Source organism: Carcharhinus amblyrhynchos, chromosome 6 (genome assembly GCF_965287045.1).
Source record: "Carcharhinus amblyrhynchos chromosome 6, sCarAmb.v2.hapA, whole genome shotgun sequence".
Classification (NCBI taxonomy): Eukaryota; Metazoa; Chordata; class Chondrichthyes; order Carcharhiniformes; family Carcharhinidae; genus Carcharhinus; species Carcharhinus amblyrhynchos.
Window position 1 is genome coordinate 119,522,634 of NC_137329.1, and position 24,140 is coordinate 119,546,773.

The window sequence follows — 24,140 nt, forward strand, 5'->3', positions numbered from 1 at the left end:
TGCAGTGTCTGAATTTGTCATCCTGAAACTGAGCAACATCTTTTCCAGGGCAACAAGGACAAGTTTAGCCACCAGACCTCTATCCAGGTGGAGAGTCAAGCCCTTCACCCCCACCCCTGCCCAAACTCACCCAACCCGCCCCCCCAGATTCCTTGGGAGACCCTCCCTCTACAGCCTAGCAGTGACAGAGGGGCACATGGGAACAGTATTTACCTCCTTGCACCCCCCGCACCCCCCCAAGTCCAAGACACCAGAATGATATTTGCTGGGATGGGGGAGGAAGGGGGGGGGGTGGATGGAGAGAGTGAGTGCATTGCAGGAGGCTTCTGAATCCAGCTTTCAGCCCGTTAATTAGGTGTATATTAAGAGGTTTGCATACTCATTGGAGGGCAGGGACCTTTTGGGGCCAGTGGGGGTTTGACGCCTAGCAGGAATCCCGTTATAGGCCAGATGCCCAATTCAACGGCCCTTTGGGATTCCCGCCAGGGGCTGCCAGACCTGGTGAATCCCGGTGATATTACCTCAAACCACAGATACTGAAAATCTGAAATGAAACCAGAAATTGCTGGACAGCATTGGAGGAGAGAGAAGCAGTTGTTTCATTCATCTGCCTTCCATTCCTTGCTAACATGCCCTTCTTTGGATAACAGCCTTGGCAGTGAGTGTATTCTGGTTATTCAATTATGAGTACCATCACAGTCTAGCCCTATCCGTTTCTTGACTGATTTTCTGTGCACCGCTGACGTTCAGCTGGAGTATCTGGGTTTGAGAACTTCTGACTGAATTATTTTAATTCTTCCTACTTGTGTTTTTATACAACAGTATTGGAGATCAAATTTACTGAAGAAAGTATGGTTTGTTACATTGTATGAACTTAACTGGATAGTGGCATTTCAAGGGGAGCTAGATAAGCAAAGGACAAAGCAAAGAATTGAAGGATATGTTAATAGGGTGAGGTAAAGTAGGGTGGGAGGAGGCTTTAGCAGACCATAAGCATAAGGATGTACCAATTGGGTCAAAGTCTGTACTGTAAATTATATACAAAAAGCTATGTGTTGTTGGAAAGATTTTTAAGATTAATACTGTTAGAAAGTAAAGTTAAAGTTTATTCATTAGTCATAAGTAAGGCAATGAAGTTGCTGTGAAATTCCCCTAGTCACCACATTCCGGCACCTGTTTGGGTCAATGCACCTAACCAGCACGTCTTTCAGAATGAGACGAAATCGGAGTGCTCAGAGGAAACCCACGCAGACATGGAGAGAATGTGCAAACTCCGCACAAATCGTGATCCAAACAGGAATCGAATCCAGATCCCTGGCGTTGTGAGGCAGCAGCGCTAACCACTGTACCACCATGAAAGATTGCTCCTTCCACACAAATCCCATCAGCTTTAAATTAGCATGCTAATACCTATGGGGCTAATACCCTAACCCTAACCCTGAAATATAACAGTAAACTTTTCAAGGTACTGCAGTGTTCAGGAGGCGTAGCATACAACCACAACGTAGTGGACAATTGGAAGGATGATGTGACTGGATGGCAGTAAAATAAACTCTTGTTAGATCCCATCTGGAGTACTGCATTCAGTTCTAAAGGAGGATATTTTGACTTTGGAAGGGTGCTGCACAAATCCACCAGGGATAATATAAAAGCAAAATACTGCGGATGTTGGAATCTAAAACCGCTCCAATGAAGGGTCATCCAGACTCAACATGTTGGCTTTATTCTCTCCCCACAGATGCTGTCAGACCTGCTGAGATTTTTCAGAATTTTCTGTTTCTGTCTCACCAGGATAATGCTGGGGCTTAAAAGGGTTAAATTATGAAAGCTGGAATAGGTTTGTATCCTCTTGAATAAAGAAGATTAAAGTGTGATCTAATAAAAGTGTTCAAAATGATTGGAAGTGTTGAAAGGGGTGAGTAGAGAAAAGACAACTTTCTCTGGTGGGAAAATCTGGAACAAAGGAGCATTATAATTGGAGATTGACCATTCAAGGGTGAGGTTTGAAAACTCTTCAAAAAAAGAGTAGTGGAAATATGGAATGCTCTCTGGGTCAATTTCAATTTAAAAACTGAGATCAGATGGCTTTCGTTAGGCAGTGCCATTAAGGGCTATAGAACCAAGGCATGGAGTCATGGAGTTAAAATGCAGAGCAGCCATGATCAAAGTCAATGGTAGAACAAGTTCAAGGAACTGAATGGCTATCCCTGTTCTTATGTTGCAATGCCACTGAAGGCACAAGGCTTCACAAAATTTACCCATTCCTCTAAAAGGAATTTATATTAAAAATAAGAAGAATTAAAGGAATGAAAATCAAATGTATCTGCTATAACTATTCGATTGTTTCCACAGATCTGAAAACTTTTCCCTCATATAACTATTTTTCTTGTGTTCCTGTAATTCTTTTTGCACCACATTGCAGGAATGAAGGGCTGGATAGTTGATGTCCTCTGCCTGCTTAGTATATCCCGGTTTGGATTAAATGTGGAAGACATCCACCAGCTTCTTAAACATCTGGGCTATGTGGGGACTAACGAGGTCAGTAGCTTTGACTGGGCTGTTTTCCGTAATGCCTCCACGGAATGGATACAAGAAAGGCCTGATGGATTGTTAAATTTCACCCACAAGTCTATACGGGATGCTGTAGAGTATTACCTTTTAGGTAAAATAGTCTTGCGTTATAATTGGAAAAGAGTTACATTTTTTGGGACATATTTTCTTTGTATTATCTTTAATGGAACTGATGATACATTTACAAAAACAGTGCTATTCATTGTCCTTGTATTTATATTTGAAGTGGTAAACAATAACTGTGAAGTAAATTGTGTACCTGTCATTAATATAAATTATAAATAATTTAGGCCGCAGCACTAATTCCTGTGGCAATTACTCAGATGACCTATCTTTGCCTACTCCCTGTTTCCTGGTAGCTATCTAATCATCTATCCACACTATTATGTTACAAAAAGGCCGGAATTCTCTGGCCATTCATGTCCCGCCGCTGTCAGCGAGAATGGAGAATTTGGTGCTCAGGTAAATCTGTTTGCTGCGATGGGACCAGAGAATCCCAGCTTTGGGCAAGGTCAGAGAATCCAGCCCACTAACTGCCTATTTGCTTAGTAATCTTTGATATGACATGTTGCCTACTGGAAATCTAAGTGCAGTACATCCACAGGTTCCCCTTTGTCCACATTATTTGTTACTTCCTCAAAGAATTCCAATAGGTTAGTTAAGCATGATTGCATGTAGATTTTCTAAGTGTCCTGCTATTTCTTCCTTAATAATAGCTTCCAACATTTCCTGACAGATGAAAATTAGTTGGCCTATAATTTCCTGCTCTCTATCTCTCTCCTATCCTGAATAGAGGTGCTACATTTTCTGTTTTCCAATCTGTTGCAAAGTTCTAACCTTCCTCGAGAAAAAGCTATGTGATCTTTTATTCCAACCTGTAAGGACAGAGGAGGATTTCAGGTTAATGCCTCATTAAAAAGATGGCGCCTCCAACAGTGCAGCACTCCTTCATTTTGAACTGGTTGTTTCAGCCTAGGTTTTATGCTGAATTGTCATGAATGAGGCCCACAACCTTCTGACTTAGAGATGAGAGCACTGTCACTGGGTAACACGAAATAGTCACACCTGAGAGAAGGGAAATAATGTAAATAGTTTAACAGTACTAAAATTGCTAATCCTGACACCACAATATTAAAAGTTATTATTTACCTTACTCTGTAGTCATTGTGATATCACCACTTAATCAAAAATTGTCAAGTTGAAAATGGCAGTACACCAAGAGTTAATGACATTTAAGGGGTAATGGTGACATAATGATACTGTCACTGGAGTAGTACTCTAGAGCCTCAGGCTAATGCTCTGAGGGACTTGCATTCAAATCCATAGTACATCTGATGGAATTTAAACTAAAAGCAAGTCTCAGTAATGATAGTCGCAAAGCTACCATTGATTGTCATTTAAGAACCCATCTGGTTCATTAATCTGCTATCCTGTCTGGCCTACAATGTGACTCCAGACCCACAGCAATATGGTTCTCACTTAACTGCCCTCTGTGCCTAGCTAGCCACTCAGTTCAAAGGCAATACAGTAAACGCTGGCCTTCCTATGAAAGTGTAAGTAATGTTCACAGAATTTAAACAAAATCTATTTAATGGCAGTGTGAAAAGTGCATTTGTAACTTTTGTTTATTTACATACTTAATTCTATGTCTTCTAAATTGCAGGTGTTATAACCCCAGTTACTGAATCCACTTTCAAATCTTTTCAAAATCACGTTAATTGTGAAAAGACCCATATTCACCAGCTACTTGCACAGTACTTTTCACAGCAGGATTACACCCTGCGGCTTTACCAAGAGCTACCTTGGCACCTGTCAATGAGTGGCCACCTTAGCAATTTGTGTACTGTTTTATCTGATCCCCTGTAAGTCAAAACATTAACTTATTTGTTCTACTATTCATTTATGGCATTTGCAAATTATAGTCCAAATATTTTATACTGTTGTTATTAAGTCACTTTACACCATGCTTTCATTTTACATTTCATAATACAGATTAATGTTATAATTTAATTCATGTGTTTCTTCTCCCTCTTCTACCTCATCATTTTCTTTTGGTGTTATGTAAAAGTAAACAGTTCGGGGCTTTGAACATAAGATAACTACTTATATATATAGCACCTTTAACATAATAAAACTCTCCAAGCACTTCACAGGAGCATTATTAAACAAAGTATGACACAGAACCACATAAGGAGATGTTAGGTCAGATGACCAAAAGCTTGTTCGAAGAGGTTGGCCTTAAATGATGTCTTAAAGGAGGAAAGTGAGGTAAAGTGATATAGGGAGGGTACTCAGGAACGAGACAACCAAACTACAACCATCAATGGTGGAGCAATTATAATTGAAAATGCAGAAGAGGCCAGAATTAGAGAAGCACAGTTACCGAGGTTGTGGAGCTTGAGCAGATTGCAGTGATAGGGACGAACCAACCATGAAGTGATTTGAAAACACAGATGGGAATTTTAAAATCAAATTGTTGTTTGACCGGGAGTCAATGGAGGTCATTGAGCACAGGGTGTTAGGGAATAGGGCTTGGTGCAAATTAAATTGTGGGCAGCAAAGTTTTAGATGACTTCAAGTTTACGGCGATATTAGAATGTGGGAGACCAGCCAGGAGTGCATTGGAATAGTCAGTTCTAGAGATATTGAAGGTATGAACGAGGGCTTCAGTAACAGGTGAGCTGAGACAGAGGCAAAGACACACACATCCTCAGGCCTTGCAAAGTTATTCTTGTATTTGTGAGATGCTTATTAATATATGATGGTGTGTTTCCTGTTTTTCCACATTCCTCCAAGAAGATATTTCCGATATATTCAAATACTAATTTAAATAAATTAAGTTGAAACTAAATTTTATTGAAACTGACCTCAAAAGTTAAGCTAATTGATAATTAGCCAAGTTAATTCTTTAATGAGATACATGAGAAAATCTCTTTTCCTTTGGTAATTAAGTCATTAATTGCAATGTTTCTGCTCAGCTGCACTGGTGCATGGCCACACAGCAGTCTGCAAAGGACTGTGCAGGATTTATTATAAATACCACACAAAGACATTAAAAGACCTGTGCACTAAAAAAATTGGCTGCATACAACAATTAATTTTTAAATGGAACACTGCTCACTACTGAAACTACAAGAATAGACATTTGGATTTTTGTTACATGGCAACTTGAACAACTGTCAGGATCCCGTTTTTATTGTATAAAGCAGAGTTTACTGTGCAAGCAGAAATTCACTCTTCAGTCTTCCTTCTCATAAGGAAATGGTTGACACAAAATGAATTGGGGTATTTGGTGCAGCACTCCAGTTTAAAAGGTATGTTGGAAACTAAGCCTGATGAGTTTACATCAAAAGTACAAGATGACTCCAAACTGCGAGTAACAATTTAATAAAATCATAAGGACCAATTTCTACAATTTTCCATCCCATGTTTCCCCTGTACGAAGCTAGAGTCTTGGGAACTGCATTTGTAAAATAGTCCCTTAAATACGTTGTTGTGTCCACTAGGAGCACTCATGCTCAGTTTACACCCACTAACTACTGGCAGGTCAAGGTGACTTTCTTTGTTAATTTACCAATTATTGCAATCTAAATTTTAGAAATTAAAACAGCAGACATTAGAAACCAAAAGAGAAAATGCTGGAAAATCTCAGCAGGTCTGGCAGCATCTGTAAGGAGAGAAAAGAGCTGACATTTTGAGTCCAGATGGCCCTTTGACAAAGCTTTGATAAAGGGTCGTCTGGACTCAAAACGTCAGCTCTTTTCTCTCCTTACAGATGCTGCCAGACCTGCTGAGATTTTCCAGCATTTTCTCTTTTGGTTTCAGATTCCAGCGTCAACATTAATTTGCTTTTAGCAAACATTAGAAACCTAGTTGCATGACAGGTCTATCAGGAAGGACAAAAATATGAATTTGGAGCAGAGTAGGCCACTCGGCCCCTCGAGCCTGTTCCAACATTCAATAAGATCCTGGCTGATCTGATTGTAACCTCAATTCCACATTTTCACCTACTCAATAATCTTTCATCCCCCTTGTTTAACAAGAATCAATCTACCTCTGCCTTAAAAATATTCAAAGACTCTGCTTCCACAGCGTTTTGAGGAAGAAAGTACCAAAGACACACAAACCTCTGAGAGAAAATAATTCTCCCCATCTCTTAAACGGAAAACTCATTTTTAAAAAATAAACTCTAGTAGGTTCTCCCACAAGAGGAAACATCCTTTCAATACCCACCCTGTCGATAGCCCTCAGTATATTACATATTTCAATCAAGTCATCTCTTACTCTTCTAAACTGCAACACATACAAGCCCAACGTATTCAATCTTTCCTCAGAAGAAAACATACCCATTTCTCGTATTAGTCTAGTAAACCTACTCTGGGTGTCTTCTATGCTTTACACTCTTCCTTAAAAAAGATCAATAACGTATGCAGTACTCTAGATGTGATCTCAACAATGCCCTGTACAACTGAAGCATAACCCACTACCTTTGTATTCGATTCCCCTCTCAATAAATGATAACATTCTATTAGCTTTTCTAATTACTTGCTGTGCCTGTGCCCAGCTTTTGCAATTCATGCAGTAGGACACCCAGATCCCTCTGCATCCCAGAGTTCTGCAATATCTCACCACTTTGATAATATGCTTTTATTTATTTTTCTGCCAAAATGGACATTTTCACATTTTCTCACATTATACTCCATTTGCCAGGTTTTTGTCCAGTTACTTAACCTATCAATATATCTTTGTAGCCTCCTTATGTCCTATTCATAACCTACTTTCCTATCTATATTTGTATCATTAGTAAAATCTAGCAACTATACCATTGGTCCCTTCATGCAAGTCATTTACATAAATTGTAAACATTTAGGCCCCTGCACTGACTCCAATAGCACAGCACTCAATACATCTTGCCAACCAGAAAATAATCTATTTGTGCCCACTCCCTTTTTCCTGGTAGCTACCCAACTTTCAATCCATGCCAACAGCTATCATCTAAACCATGAGCTTTTTTTAATGCAATAATCTTTGATGTATCACTTTATTAAATGTCTTCTGGAAAATTAAGTACTGGTTCCCCTTTATCCACAGCACATGTTACTTCTGTGAAAAATGGAAGTGGGTGGTTTATCAGTACAGCTGGCAATCCCTTCATTAGAACAACGGTGATGGAAAGTCCATATCTAAGTCAGTGCTTCACTATTTTTGTTTTGAGATAAAAGCTTTGTATTTTCACCATTTCCTATTTTTACTCTAATCTGAAATCAAATGGGCATCTTGTATTACATTAAATTGACCTTGGCAGGTCCCTGAGCTTTCAACTTTTCTGAGTGAAATCACCAGGTTCTTTTGGTCTAAGTGAACAGTCAGTATTATACTATGAAGTCCCGTCAGCAGAGGCTGGACCAAAATTATTTTTTCTCATTTTATTTGCATAATAGCGATCTATTAAGAGAAAGTTTCAGGTTTAATTAATTTGCATATTTGGATATGTGTATTAGACAATGCACAGACAATAGCTGGAATTTTACCGCCTCGCCCGCTCCCAACTCGGGCAGGCACAGCTCGGAGAATGGAATTCTCCTTTGGCCTCAGGCAGGATTTTACAAGCCTCGCCTGAGCAAGGTCGTAAGATATTGGCCAATGACTTGCAACCATATGAAAAGATAGATGGGAAAAGATTGGCTGATCCATCAAGTTTATCCCAAAAACACGATACTCCAGCTGTAGTGTGCTATTGTGGAAACTGGAAGCCACTGAACATAGTTTAGCTTCATTTGCCTGAACTCTTTCTGCATCCTCCCCGTCCATTTCATCTCCCCCATTGCTAGAGCTCCCCAGAATCCTGGTCCTCATGCTTGCCTCAGTGCTGTTGGCTGGTGCAACATCTCACCCCATTCCCGTCTGGAATGCTCATGAAGTTCAAGAATTAAAAAATGGCTTGTCCTCATTCTTGCCTCAGTGGGCTGGAATCTAATCAAAACCAGCAGCTTTCTATCACCAACCTGCTGGCAGTCAAAATCACCCCTTCCCCAACCATTCCCTTCAATGCCCAACACCCCAGATGTATATTAAAAGCGTGTTTATTTTGTGGGGTTAATGGCAATGCCAGCACATTAACCTAACGTTCACAGGTAAGAAGACAGATTTCAGAAATAAAAGGTGCTATTTCTTTCCTTTCTCCTCAGAATCATGAATATAATTTATCAGAATTCAAAGCATTCTTATCGTTTGAAGCTGGACCTTGTGTATTACTGGGATTGGTTATTGGAGTCAGGCTTTGATCCTGCAGTTGCCTATCACAACATGGTGGATGAGTTGCTGCTCACACCCGAAGTACCAGAAAGTAGGAAATGTGCAAATTACACTGACAGTTACCATGATTCTTTCTGATTTCTTAATGGAAAATTTTAAACTAAGCTTTTGTTTAATTTACATTCATCTTGGTGAATGGCAGAAATGTATCGAATACCAGCAGGTGGCTCTGTTATATTATCTTCCATAAAGTTTCCTTAAGTAGTGGCTTATTGTTTTTAACTGACGTTTTGTATACTCACCATTCATTAAAAATATCTCTTAGCAAATCCCTTTCACCTTTAGCCTAGACAAGAGAAACGTGTGTGATATTAATTAATTCCTTTCTCACCTGATTTCCCATTGCAACTTTGTTTGCCCTTCACCCTCATGGCAACCCCTCTGACTGTTCCTCATATATTCTTGTTAGCGGCCAGGATGTTCTGGGTCCATTCAACGTGGGTGATATCCCATTATCATCGCTAACTCTTGCGAGAGGACTATGACAGGACTTGCACCGGAGAAATCTCAGAATGAGATCATCCCGCCCTCCTGCCATGTAATCAGGTTCAGCCCCCACCCCCTCCCCAGCAAGGGTGTTAACCTGTTTACCATCAATCTCATAGAATCATAGAATCCCTGCAGTGCAGAAGAAGACCATTCAGCCCATCGAGTCTGCACCGACCACAGTCCCATCCAGGCCCTATTCCCATAACCCACACATTTACCATGCTAATCCCCCGAAACTAGGATCAATTTATCATGGCCAATCCACCTAACCCGCACATCTTTGGACTGTGGGAGGAAATCCACTCAGAACTAGGGAGAGTGTGCAGACTCCACACAGGCAGTGACCCGAGTCTGGAATTGAACCCTGGTCCCTGGCGCTGTGAGGCATCAGTGCTAACCACTGCGCCATCATGCCTCCCAAAAATCCTGTATTCGCCACATTCTGGTGCCTGTTAGGAACACTGAGGGAGAATTTACCATGGCCAATGCACCAAACCAACATGTCTTTTGGACTGTGGGAGGAAACCGGGATATCCATTGGAAACCCACGCAGACATGGGGTGAACGTGCAGACTCCGCAGACAGTGACCCAAGCCAGGAATCAAACCTGGGTCCCTGGTGCTGTGAGTCTGCAGTGTTAACCGCTGTGATACCATGCTACTGCATGTATTTAAATCGCCAAACCTTCCAGGAGCATCACATGTTTCCCTGCCTCCCCCTCCTCCACCGACATGACGTCATGTGGAAGGGAATCACGACTGCTCTCCAGCAGTTGAGATGACCATGCCAGTGGTGCAGAGGCCAGTACAGCCCCTGGGTGGTCAAGGAGTTGGCAGTCCCTGGCACCCTGGTGGTGCAAGTTGTCTCTATTTCCTCTCTCATTCCTCCTAAAGGTTATATGGTGCCTTTCATAAGCCCAGGATGTTCCAAAATACTTTATAGCCAATTAAGTACCATTGAATTATTTGTCAAAGACGCCACAAAGAGCCATGAGATACATGACTATTTTGTTTTAATGAAGTGTTTGAAGGACAAATGTTCGCCAACATACTGGGACATGTTGTTCTTCAGATAATGTGGGATTTTTTTTTAGGATAGATGGGACCTTGGCTTAGTGCCTCGTTCAAAAGAGAGTACCTCTAGCTATGCAGCCCTTCCTCTCTACTGCACAAACTGGGATTCCACAGCATGATTCCTCATGAGTGGCGCTTTAACTCTTGATTTTTTTCCCCAGACAGGAGCGCCACCCGTGAACCAAAGCTGATAACCCACTTTCCTCAGTGCTGCGCTCTTGTTTTATTCATTCTGAGTTTCAAATACACCATCTTATATGCCCTTGTTCACAGTAACTTCATTGCAGTGTTAAAGTAAGCCTATTTACTTATGTGACACTAATAAATAAACTTTAAAACTCAAGACTCATCACAGCTAGAAAATTGAGCCAAAAATGAGGTCTTGCTGCTGCTCAACAGTATTTCCTGTCCCCGGCCTTGCATAGCTCTTCAATCGTTCTTCAGCTATCCCTGCATGCTCCCAAATCCTCCATAAATATTGGAACCCTTATCATTCATAGCCTTTCTTTGCACAAAGCATTGTCCAGCTTGGCTTCATCTAAAGACCACTCCCTGATTTACCTCCTCGTATCATTTTGTCATCTGTGGTAACATCTAAAAAGGTTGTTTCACCCACCATTGTGGTTTCCTAATGATTTTTTAAAAATAATTCATAGTTCAAAATATGTGTTTCTCTGGAGGTTTTTTAAGCACCACAAACAAATTGAAGAGTAGTTTTGGACTTTTCTAGTAGGAATTTGCAGACTTCTAGCCTTAATATTGAATTTAACAGCTTAATTATAGCTCTGTCTAGTAGGTGTTGGCAATATGGGATAGGTAGGTCAATGTTCCTGGAGATGGGAGCAAGAAGAGGCTGGAGACTAGGATTGGCCCCAGTTCCACCCCTCCATCAGAAAGCAGGCTGGTAAAATGGCTTGTACCGTTGATATCTCTACCAGACTCTTGGATTAATGGTACCTGATCCGTTTTATCAGTTTTTCCTGTTTATCTTCCTGCTTTCTTACCTGCCACCTTTTATTCTGTTTGCAAGATCTGAGATCCATAGAATCCCTACAGTGCAGAAAGAGGCCATTCATAGAGTCATAGAGGTTTACAGCTTCGGTCCAACTTGTCCACGCTGTCCTTGTTTTTTAAAAACCCCTAAGCTAATCCCAATTGCCCGTATTTGGCCCATATCCCTCTATATCCATTGTACCCATGTAACTGTCAAAATGCTTTTTAAAAGAAAAGTTGTACCTGCCTCTAATACTACCTCTGGCAGCTAGTTCTAGCAGTCACCACCCTCTGTGTGAAAAAGTTACCCTTCTGGACACTTTTTTATCTCTCCCCTCTCACCTTAAACCTACGGCCTCTAGTTTTAGACTTCCCTACCTTTGGGAAAGATATTGACTATCTCGCTGATCTGTGCATCTCATTATTTTATAGACCTCTATAAGATCACCACTCAGCCTTCTATGCTCCAGAGGAAAAATGTCCCAATCTATCCAGCATCTCCTTATAACTCAATCCATCAAGTCCTGGTAGCATCCTAGTAAATCTTTTCTGCACTCTTTCTAGTTTTTATAATATCCTTTCTATAATAGGGTGACCAGAATTGCATACAGTATTCCAAGTGTGGCCTTACCAATGTCTTGTACAACTTCAACAAGACATTCCAACTCCTACATTCAATGTTCTGACTAATGACACCAAGCATGCCAAATGCCTTTTTCACCACTCTGTCCATCTATGACTCCACTTTCAACGAGCTATGAACATGTACCCCTAGATCGCTTTGTTCTGTAACTCTCCCCAGTGCCCTACCATTAACTCTGTAAATCTTGCCCTGGTTCAATCTACCAAAAAATATCACTTTGCATTCGGCCCATCAAATTTGCGTCAATTCTCTGAAAGAGCATTCTACCCAGGCCCACCATATCCCCACAGCCCCGTACATTTCCTTTCTATAATAGGTGACCAGAATTGCACACAGTATTCCAGGTGTGGCCTTGCCAATGTCTTGTACAACTTCAACAAGACACCTAATTTACACATGTTTGGACACTTAGGGGCAATTTAGCATGGCCAGTCCACCTCACCTACACATCTTTCGCACTGTGGGAGAAAACCGGAGCACCCGGATGAAACCCACGGGGACACAGGGAGAATATGCAAACTCCACACAGACAGTCATACGAGGCTGGAATTGAACCTGGATCCCAGGTGCTGTGAGGTAACAGTGCTAACCACTGTGCCACCATACCATAAAAGAAATCAGGCAGATTGGGGGATGGGGAAAGGGGATGGGGGGGTGGGGGAGGAGTGGGGGCAGTTAAAATGAAGAAGGGAATATAGCCACTTAGTTCCCTGCCCTTATCTGACTAACTGCAGTTTTAAGTTGCAGGAAAGGAGGATCCTCACCAAAGCCAGCAGTCTGCTTTCTAAATATACAGCTTGGCCTCTGATCCCATGTACATTATCCAAGGCCAGAAGAATCCAAGCATGATAAGTTTAAACAACCATTTTCTTTTAGTTTCCTTCCAAGACAGGAGGAACAGTGGTGCTACTCTGGACCCCACAGCGATCCTTGAGCACCCCCCCGTTCCCTAGAGTTCTCTACTCCCACTGGGATTCCAAAGCAAAGTATTTAGTTCGTATTGAGGGATGTTTTTGCTTTGATTTATTATTGTCACATGTATTAACATACAGTGAAAAGTAATGTTTCTTGCGCACTTTCGGAGAGAAGGAGATGAGAGAGTGCAGAATATAGTGTTACAGTCATAGCTAGGGTGTAGAGAAAGACTAACTTAATGCAAGGTAAATCCATTCAAATGTTTGACGGCAGCAGGGAAGAAGCTGTTCTTGAGTCGGTTGGAATGTGACCTCAGACTTTTGTATCTCTTTCCTGATGGAAAAAGGTGGAAGAAAGAATGTCCGGGGTGCATGGGGTCCTTAATTATGCTGGCTGCTTTGCCAAAGCAGCGGGAAGTGTAGACAGAGTCAATGGATGGGAGGCTGGTTCACTGCATCCCACATTACAATAGCAACTACACGTCAAAAAGCATTGGTCTGAGGCACTTCTGAGGTTATGAAAGGTGCCACGTAAATGCAAGTTGTTTTGAATTAAACACATTGCAAGCAGTTGATTCATTCATAGCATGCACACATCCCTCACAAGTGGGAGAGAAACCCCTCATTGGACCTGGAAAAATTAATGTTTATCATTGCAGATGGTGACAGGGAAATGTTGATCAACAATCGCTGCAGTCAAGCTACTTTGATATGGTTTACTGCAGAGTTTCTCAAAGAACTTGACAAGACCGTAGCAGCAGAGAAATTGCTTCTGATTGCCCAAGCCTTGTTACCAGAGGTAAAATGAGCAATATTTAGTATGATTGTATTCAAATACACGTATAATACTCAGAATTATAAGTTAGTACATCAATGATCATTTTTTATGATGATTATTGGCCTCACATATTTTGGGATAACATTACAAACTTTTTGTTAAGGTGCAATCTTAGTATAAGCTGCATAAAAATAACAAACATTCACACCACTAAACAATGCATTCATGAAAAATGAGATCACAAAAAGTGCTGTACATCTAATAAAATGTAAATATGTTTTAAACTCTAGTTACAGAAAAAACTGTGAGAGAGAATTCAAAACTAGGGGTTGTAGATTATAGAATCATAGAAAGGAATATGAAATCAGCTGCGGTAAGTGGAAGGTGGATCTGGAGGATTACAAAATACTGAAATAATGAATTTTGTGTATGTAGTAAATAAGGTTTTGGGGACTGAGATAGGGAGGGAGGCAGGTAATGTTATGGAAATTAAAGTAAGCAAATTAGTGATGGAGTGGATATGAAACTAAATACTCACAAAAGTCACTCTTGTCTTTTTGGAAAGTCTAATTGCATCTAAATCTGGAATATATGCTTTATTGATTTTAGTCATGCCCTCTGAGCATGAAGGAAACAGAAATTTATTTTAAAGTGCAGTACAGCATTGGACAGCTACGTGGCAGTGTTGGCGAGTTAGAGGAAGCAGAAATGCATTTCCGAAAGGCTTTGCACAGTATCGATTACGCACCAAAAAATATCAGGAAAAGCCTGGAAACGTCAAAGTATACAGGTAATGCAAAAAAATTATGAATTACTCAGGAAAATGTATTTTACACCATATACAGATAGAATCCCTACAATGCAGAAGAGGCCATTCGGTCCATTGAGTCTGCACCAATTCTGCGACAAAGCATCCCACTCAGGCCCTCTCTCCCGCCCCCATCCCCACTGTGCCACCATGCCACTCCAAAATCACTGTTGTCTTGGTAAACAATCTTAATTTGTTGAATTGTGATTACAAAATAAGTAACACATGAGATATATCATTGCTTCTGGGTTTGGTTCTCAGGTTATGTCATCAATCCCTTTACTTTCAACTTTCTCTCTCTCTCTGGAGTCACAATTAAGCACTTAACCATAGAATCCTTACGGTGCAGAAGAGGCTATCCAGCCCATCAATTCTGTATTGGCTCTCAGAAAGGGCATCCCACCCAGGCCCTCCTCTCTACCTCCGTAACCCTGCGCTTTTATCATGGCCATTTCACTGCACATCTTTGGACATTAAGGGGCAATTTAGCATGGCCAATCCATTAACCTGCGCATCTTTGGACTGTGGGAAGAAACATAAGAAATAGGAGCAGGAGTAGGCCATCTAGCCCTTTGAGCCTGCCCCGCCATTCAATAAGATCATGGCTGATCTGAAGTGGATCAGTTCCACTTTCCTACTTTCTCCCCTTTACCCTTAATTCCCTTGTCTGTCAAAAACCTACCTACCCATGACTTAAATATATTTATCGAGGTAACCTCCACAACAGGCAAAGAACTCCAGAGATTCACCACCCTTTGAGTGAAGAAGTGCCTCCTCAACTCTGATCTGAACTGCCTCCCCCCCCCCCCCCCACTTTATCTTGAGGCTGTGCCCTCTAGTCCTGCTATCCTTTCTAAGCGGGAAGAATCTCTCTACCTCTACCCTATCCATCCCCTTCATTATCTTATACGTCTCTATAAGATCCCCCCTCATCCTTCTAAATTCCAACAAGTACAGATCCAATCTATTTAGTCTCTCTTCTTAGCCCAACCCCCTCATCTCCGGTATCAGCCTAGTGAATCTCCTCTGCACTCCCTCCAAGGCCAATTTATCCTTCTGCAAGTGCGGCGACCAAAACTGCACTCCAGCTGCGGCCTCATCAGTACCCTGTACAGTTGCAGCAAGACCTCCCTACTTTTATATTCTATCCCCCTCGCTATAAAGGCCAACATTCCATTCGCCTTCTTGATCACCTACTACACCTGCAGGATGGGTTTTTGCGACTTGTGCACAAGGACCCCCAGGTCCCTCTGCACCGTAGCATGCTGCAGCTTTTCGCCTTTAAAATAATAATCCCTCCTACTATTATTTCTGCCAAAGTGGATAACCTCACACTTGCTAACATTATACTCCATCTGCCAGGTCCTCGCCCACTCGCTCAGCCTATGCAGATCCCTCTGCAGATTTTCCACACCCTCCACGCAATTTGCTTTTCCACCAGAGCACTGGGTGGAAACCCACGCTGACATCGGGAGAATATGCAAACTCCACACAGACAGCGACCCAAGCTGGGGATTGAACTCGGGTTCCTGGTGCTGTGAGGCAGCAGTGCTAACCACTGTACCACTATGCAGCAACAACATCTGAGAGCAATAAATTCTGTTAATACTAAAAACCACAATAAGCCAATTTTAATTAGGATTTTCCAACTCATATAACAAGGCATTACTCTCATTGGTCTGGTTTTCATTTCATGCAAGGAGTACATATTTGTTCTCCTGAGTGGTTTCTGGTAATGTATTACATCCTAGGGAACGTTTTGAGACACACGAATGGAGATTTTTTTCAGTTTCTCCCTAAACACATCAGGACATTAATGGAAGTCTTATGTGCCTATTATTACGCGAGGTTGAACAACATCGCTGGGTCTGCATGCTGAGAAATTGCATCAATATTCACACAAGAAGGTCACTGGTTTACTTTATTTGTCACAATAAAAATGTATCACATTGCACTGCATTTTTAGGTTAATTTTTAAAAAATGTGTTGGTTACTGAACAGAGCAAATTCATTACTAATTTGTCTTTACAGCACAGTTGTTGTTTAAATTGGCTAATTTAGTTATGCGAGGAGGTTCAACTGAGATTGGTGACATTCTGCAGAAGTCCAGGAAAGTTACTAAAAGGACCGATGATCCACAAGCAAAAGCTAATTTGAAAATTCTTGAAGCTTTCCGAAAGTGAGTTTGTTTATTCCTTATTTTTGTCTGCCTATCCTTCACATGGTGGAATTTTCCATCAAAAAATTCGGGCATGAAATTTGGGTCTGTGGCAACATCAGCGACGGTGTTACTGAAGCTGATTGTCCAGCTGGGGTGTGCACTGCATCACCACTTGCTTCCAACACAGCCCATATGACACATCACTTTGAGAAGGGCACTTGCGCAGATGTCCCTCTGAGTTCCTGAAGCAATTGAACACATGCTCTCATGACATCATTCACCCCTACTGGCCAGATGATGCCTATTTATGACCTTTGGACCATGCAGGTCCATTCAGTGAATTTGCTTTTATCAGGGACCCTGCACTGGCATTACGTAAACGAACCAAGCACCTAATTTGCAAGCACAGTAACTTTGAAGTATTTTTGCAATTGTCTCAAAGTACTCTGGAGTTCTTTTGGAGGAATTGTGGTGAATTCCTGTATTTGGCATGGAAAGTTGTTGCATCCTCACAGGGTGGGTGGAGGCTGCAGAGAGAAAGATTCACAGAGTCATAGAGGCTTACGGCATGGAAACAGGCCCTTCAGTCCAATTTGTCCATGCCACCCAGTTTTTACCATTAAGCTAGTCCCACTTGTCTGCGTTTGACCCATACCCCTCTATACCAATCTTACCCATGTAGCTGTCTAAATACTTTTTAAAAGACAAAATTGTACCTGCCTTTACTACAACCTCTGGCAGCTTGTTCCAGACACTCACCACTCTTTGTGTGAAAAAATTGCCTCTCAGGACCCGTTTCTATCTCCCCTGTCTCACCTTAAACCTATGCCCTCTATTTTAGAATCCACTTTGAGAAAAGATGTTGACCATCTACTTTATCTATGCCCCTCATTATTTTGTAGACCTCTGTAAGATCACCCCTAAGCCTCCTATGCTCCAGGGAAAATTGTCCCAGTCTATCCAGCCTCTCCTTTTAACTCAAACCATCAAGTCCCGGTAGCATCCTAGTAAATCTTTTCTGCAATCTTTCCAGTTTAATAATATTCTTTCTATAATAGGGTGACCAGAACTGTACACAGTATAAGAACATAAGAACATAAGAAATAGGAGCAGGAGTAGGCCATCTAGCCCTTCGAGCCTGCCCCGCCATTCAATAAGATCATGGCTGATCTGTCGTGGCTCAGTTCCACTTTCCCGCCCTCTCCCCATAACCCTTAATCCCCTCTCTTATCAAAAACCCATCAACCCGCTTTTTAAAAATATTTAGCGAGGCAGCCTCCACCACTTCAACGGGCAGAGAATTCCAGAGATTCACCACCCTTTGAGTGAAGAAGTTCCTCCTCAACTCCGTTCTAAACCGCCTCCCCTTTATCTTGAGGCTGTGCCCCCTAGTCCTACTGTCTTTTTTGAGCGGGAAGAGTCTCTCCACCTCTATCCTATCCATCCCATTCATCATCTTATACGTCTCAATGAGATCTCCCCTCATTCTTCTAAACTCTAACGAGTACAAGCCTAGTTTATTCAGCCTCTCCTCATAGCTCAACCCCCTCAACTCCGGTATCAGCCTAGTAAACCTCCTCTGCACTCCCTCCAGGGCCAAAATATCCTTGCGCAGGTGCGGCGCCCAAAACTGCACACAGTACTCCAGCTGCGGCCTCACCAATGCCCTATACAGCTGCAGCAAGACCTCCCTACTTTTATATTCAATCCCCCTCGCTATGAAGGCCAGCATCCCATTCGCCTTCCTGACCACCTGCTGCACCTGCAAGCTGGGTTTTTGCGACTCATGCACAAGGACCCCGAGGTCCCTCTGCACCGTCGCCTGCTGCAGTTTTTCGCCACGTAAGTAATAGTCCTTCCTACCATTCTTCCTACCAAAGTGGACCACCTCACACTTGCCAACATTAAATTCCATTTGCCATTTCCTGGGCATTTCCTGGTATTCCAAGCATGACCTTACCAATATCCTGTACAACTTCAACAACTCCTATATTCAATGTTCTGACAAATGAAACTAACACGTTGAATGCCTTCTTCACCACCATATCCACCTATGACTCCACTTTCTAGGAGTTATGAACTGTACCCCTAGATATCTTTGTTCTATAATGCCCTACCATTAACTGAGTAAGTCCTGCCCTCGTTCAATCTACCATAAAAGCATCACCTCACATTTATCTAAATTAAATTCTATCTGCCATTCGTCAGCCCACTGGCCCAATTGATCAAGACCCCATTGTAATCTTAGATAACCTTCTTCGCCATCCACTATGCCACGAATTTTGGTGTCAGCTGCAAACTTACTAACCGTACCTCCTAAATTCCCATCCAAATCATTAACCTAAATGACAAATAACAGTGGACTCAGCACCGATCTCTGAGGCACACCACTGGTCACAGGCCTCCAATTTGAAAAACAATCCTCTGAAGATAATAAAATAAAATTGATTGATCAGTCACAAGTAAGGCTTACATTAACACTGCAATGAAGTTACTGTGAAATTCCCCTAGTCGCCACACTCTCGCGCCTGTTCGGGTCAATGCACTTAGCCAGCATGTCTTTCAGATTGTGGGAGAAACCGGAGCACCCGGAAGAAACTCCTTCAGCCACAGGCAGAACGTGCAAACTCCCACAGACAGTGACCCAAGCCGGGAATCGAACCCACGTTCCTGGCACTGTGAAGCAGCAGGGCTAAGCACTGCACCACTGTGCTGTGCCACTGTGCCACCCCCTCTACAACCACCCTCTGTCTTCTGTCATCAAGCCAATTTTGTATAAGAACATAAGAAATAGGAGCAGGAGTAGGCCATCTAGCCCTTCGAGCCTGCCCCGCCATTCTCCATTTAGCTACCTTACCCTGGATCCTGTGAGATTTAACCTTATGCAACGACTTGCCATTTGTGGTGGTGGTGGTTTTTAATTGAAGCAGGCTTTTCCCTGGTTGTTTTAACAGGGTGTTTGTGATGAAACGTGTGTCTGTCAAAGGAAGCATGTCTAGTTAAATGGACCCCAGCAGGGGTCAAAGTAGCTGCACTCGACATCTGTTCCTGAGGCTTCGCTAACCACAGGACTCCAGATCTAGCGGTCCTGCTGCAGGATTGGAGAGACTAAAGTGAGATGGGTCTCCTGTGGATTGCAGGAAGAGGTCATCTCCTCAGTCCAAGCAGGATCCAATGGAACTATCCAAGTCAGCAGCAGATGTGTTTTCTCAGAGCTGGACACAGTGCTCCAAGAGGTTTAAGGACCAGGGATTTAGGAACGTTAAGTTTCTAACACTTCCAGGTGGCAAGCCCCACTAACTTTCTCAGAATTCCCCCACACAACACTCCTCATGCCAACATGCCATGCAGCTCCATTCGTTCCTCACTCCTCACATTCTCAACAGCCTGCAGCTGCACTCTCACAATATCTTGAAGAAATTCTCCTTGGTAACTTGATCAATATTTATTCTCCATCCAATGTCATTAAAAAGAATAAATGACCTGGTTACTCTCACATTGCTGTTTGTGGGTCCTCACAAATCGGTTGCTGCATTTTCTATGTTACAACAGTGACTTCGGTTCAGAAGTATTCCATTGGTTGTAAAGTTCTTTGAGACACCCAGAAGTTGTATCAGGTGCTACATAAAAATTCAGCTTACATTTTCTTTACCAAGTTTTTAATCTCGCAATCCTATTTGTTATTTCCAACTTTTATAATTCCTGTGCATCACTTTTAAATAAGGCTAAACTCTCTTTCAGATCTATGATTGAAATTAAAGTTTCTTTCTTTTTAGAATCCATGTAGGTAAACTTTTTGAAGCCGAACAGTACTTTCAGCAGGCTTTAGATTTCAGGCAGAAATGGTACGGTAAACTGCATCCTATTGTTGCTGAGGTGATGGAGCCTCTGGCAGATCTGTTGTGCTATCCTGAGTACACAAGGAGGTAAATGTACAGTATTCCTCTCCAACCACCCTCCCGCCCTCCTCAAACAGTAAATCTGTGAAAGGTTTTATTGTGACAATTTGACCTGGTACCTATTGCAGTAGTACCACTACTGTATAGCACATGTATGTTACTGTAGTCCCTCATGGTGAGTCAGTGGAACACATATTAGTACAGATGGGAATGAAGGACTCAGATTAGTGCCCAGGGTGAGTTTCTGATATCAGCTTGGCTGTTGGGGAAATTTAGTAAATTAAGTCACAAAGTTCCACCTTCTGTATTATTGAGAGCTGAGGTTGGGATCCTAGCTACATTCTGGCACACAGTATTTAGTTCAGCAGAGTTGGTTTAGCTCAGATGGCTGGTTTGTGATGCAGTGACGCCAACAGCACAGGTTCAATTTCGATAAAAGGTGAAGTTATTCACCTTCTCAGCCTTGCTCTTCGCCTGAGGGGTGGTGATCCTCAGGTGAAATCACCACCAGTCAGCTCTCACACTCAAGGGGGAAAGCAGCCTCTGGTCATCTGGAACTATGGCAACTTTACTATTTCTGCTGAATAAGGAAATTGTCATCCTTTGCCAACATGGGTGGAAGTAGAGTGTGTTTCAGATAGTGATAGCTTGTAGAATCAGACAGAAACTGTGCTGCAAAAAGGATTTACCCAGGAAATTTCCTTTAATGTCTCATCAAATGGATACAATCCCCTTTGTGCTGCACTGGAATGTCAACCAGATTGTTAATGTTCCTCCTGCTGCGAGGTATGAACAAAATATGTTGCGTGAAATTATAAACATCAGGCTCTTGCATTAGGCAGAATTGAATGGTCTGGAAATGTGTGGTTTTGCTGATGTCTGTGTATACCTTCAGTGTAAAAGCTTTGAAAGCTCCAGCAAAATGGTACAAGCAGCTGATAGCCATTTATTTGGCTCTGTCACAGCAGGTGTCCAAAGGTATTTAAGGGCCCGATGTTTTCACTTGAACCAATTTTGATCTGAAAATGCTTGCTGCTGACAAGCAGATGATACAAAGTTGGGTGGGAGGGTGAGCTGCAAGGAGAATGCAGAGATGATTTGGACAGGCATGTGCGTGGCAGATGCAGTGTAATGTGGATAAATGTGAGGTTAATGCAGGTAGCATTAATAGGAAGACAGATTATTACTTGAATGGGTGTAAATTGAGAGAATTGGATACTCATCGAGACCTTGGAATCCTTGTGTATCAGTTGCTGAAAGTAAGCCTGCAGGTAGAGCAGGCAGTAAAGAAGGCAAATGGTATGTTGGCCTTCGTAACAAGCGGATTTGAGTACAGGAATAGGGATGTTTGCTGCAATTGTATAGATTTGATTTATTACTTTCACATATATTAGTGAGCAGTGAAAAATATTGTTTCTTGCACGCTATACATACAAAGCATGCTGTTCATAGAGAAGGGAAGGAGTGCAGGATGTAGTGTTACGATCATAGCTTGGGTGTAGAGAAATATAAATTAATGCGAGGTTGGTCCATTCAAAAGTCTGATTGGTGAGGCCAAACCTGGAGTATTGTGCACAGTTTTGGTGTCCTTATTTGAGGAACGATGTCCTTGCTATGGAGGGAGTACAGCAAAGATTTACCAAGCTGATTAATTGGGATGATAGCTCTGTCATATGAGGAGAGACAAAGTCAATTAGGATTATATTCACTAGAATTTAGAAGAGTGAGAGGGAATCTCATAGAAACTGATAAAATTATAACAGGATTGGACAGGATAGATTCAGAAAGAATGTTCCCAATGGCGGGGAAGTCCAGAATTAAGGGTCATAGTTTGAGGATAAGGGGTAAACCTTTTAGGCCTGAGGTGAGGAGAAATTTCTTCACCCAGAGGGTGATGAATATGTGGAATTCACCACCCCAGAATGCAGTTGAGGCCAAAACATTGCCTGACTTCAAGAAGAAATTAGATCTAGCTCTTGGGGCCAAAGGGATCGAGGGATATGGGGGAAGCGGAGATCAGGATATTGAATTCAATGATCAGCCATGATCAAAATGAAATGTGGAGCAGACTTGATGTGCCAAATGGCCTACTCCTTCTAGTTTCTATGGTTTTATAAATAGTGAGGGAATTTTCCAAAATAAAACCAATTAGGAAAGTAATACAAATGAGTACAATAAAAACTAAGGTATAATTCTTGTGAACTTCTCCTTACAAATTAATCTTGGGTCTGACTTTCATAACCCCCATCGTTTTGTTACTTGCAGTTTATGAGGTCAGGCTATCTGTTGGGCAGCTTGATGATTCAATAGATCACCTCTATATCCTTTAACAGTGCTGCTGTTTTCTTAATTTGCAGCTTAAACTGGAGTACAACACAAGACTTTTACAGAAAAGTGATCAAAATTCAAAAGGACAGTATGAAGCGGACCAAATCTTCACAAATTAGAGATCAGATCAATCTCAGAAGAGCTGTTACTATTTATAAACTAGGTGAGATAACCACATATTTAGATAATTGTCACTTTCCACATGCATAAGAAATTTTCTGAATAGTTTCAACTTGTTGCTCTCTGCCCTCTATAGTAGTGATACAAAGTAAGCTATTCACAAACCATAAATTTCTCACAATTTTGCATATGACCAGTTTTGTAAATGTTGGGTATGTTTGGTTAGGTTTTTTTAAAGTTTTCACGGTATTAGATAATTCAACAGAAAGTATTTATTAATTACTAGTAACTATATACATAGGTGGGTGGCATGATGACAGAGTGGTTAGCACTACTGCCTCACAGTGCCAAGGCCCCAGGTTCAGTTCTGGCCTTGGTCACTGTCTGTGGAATTTGCACATTCTCTCTATGTCTGCGTGGGTTTCCTCCGGTGCTCCGGTTTCCTCCCACAGTCCAAAGATGTGCGGATTAGGTTGATTGGCCATGCTAAATTAACTCTATTGTCAGGGTGATTAGCAAGGTAAATGTGTGGGGTTACAGGAATAGGGCTTGGGTCGGATTGTGTTGGTATAGACTTGATGGACCAACTGGCCTCCTTCTGTACTGTAGGGATTCTATGGTGGATAGAGTAAAGTTCCAAGCTAGGAGCTGTCTCCATGCTTGCTTCTACACACAGCTCTGTCCAACATTACACATACCCGTGTGTGTGGATCATGTGTTGGCTTACATCACTGTACTCAGTTTCTCTTTAACCCTTTATGGGGTAGACCCTGGGTGAAAGTTTCTACTGTGGGGGCTGGGTAAAGTGTGTCTCCCACCAACCATGGTGATGGGTTTCTGTGCCAGAATTTCCATTTTAACGACCATTCAATATGCATGAACATGAAACACATCATATCTCGTGGCAGGGTAGCCTGGAATTTGTCTGTCCCACTATTACCCTACCTAATCATTCTTCTGGGTGCCATATTTAAATTACACCCGAACGCATAACCCTCTGCAGTCTCAGACTTGTCATGGCAGACAGTAGAGTGACCTTTAAAAGGAC

The 24,140-nt window shown here is 42.0% G+C and overlaps 1 protein-coding gene across 1 annotated transcript in view; it reads left to right on the forward strand.

The window, feature by feature from the left end:
• The window catches only part of LOC145344263 (tetratricopeptide repeat protein 41-like), a 55,210-nt gene that overhangs the window by 24,804 nt on the left and 6,266 nt on the right, over positions 1–24,140 (forward strand). Inside the window, exons 7-14 of the mRNA XM_080191314.1 lie at positions 2,423–2,662; positions 4,235–4,433; positions 8,760–8,917; positions 13,658–13,797; positions 14,386–14,566; positions 16,616–16,763; positions 20,522–20,671; positions 23,002–23,135. Coding sequence (XP_080047440.1) covers positions 2,423–2,662; positions 4,235–4,433; positions 8,760–8,917; positions 13,658–13,797; positions 14,386–14,566; positions 16,616–16,763; positions 20,522–20,671; positions 23,002–23,135 — 1,350 coding nt within the window. The remainder of the gene's footprint in view (positions 1–2,422; positions 2,663–4,234; positions 4,434–8,759; positions 8,918–13,657; positions 13,798–14,385; positions 14,567–16,615; positions 16,764–20,521; positions 20,672–23,001; positions 23,136–24,140) is intronic.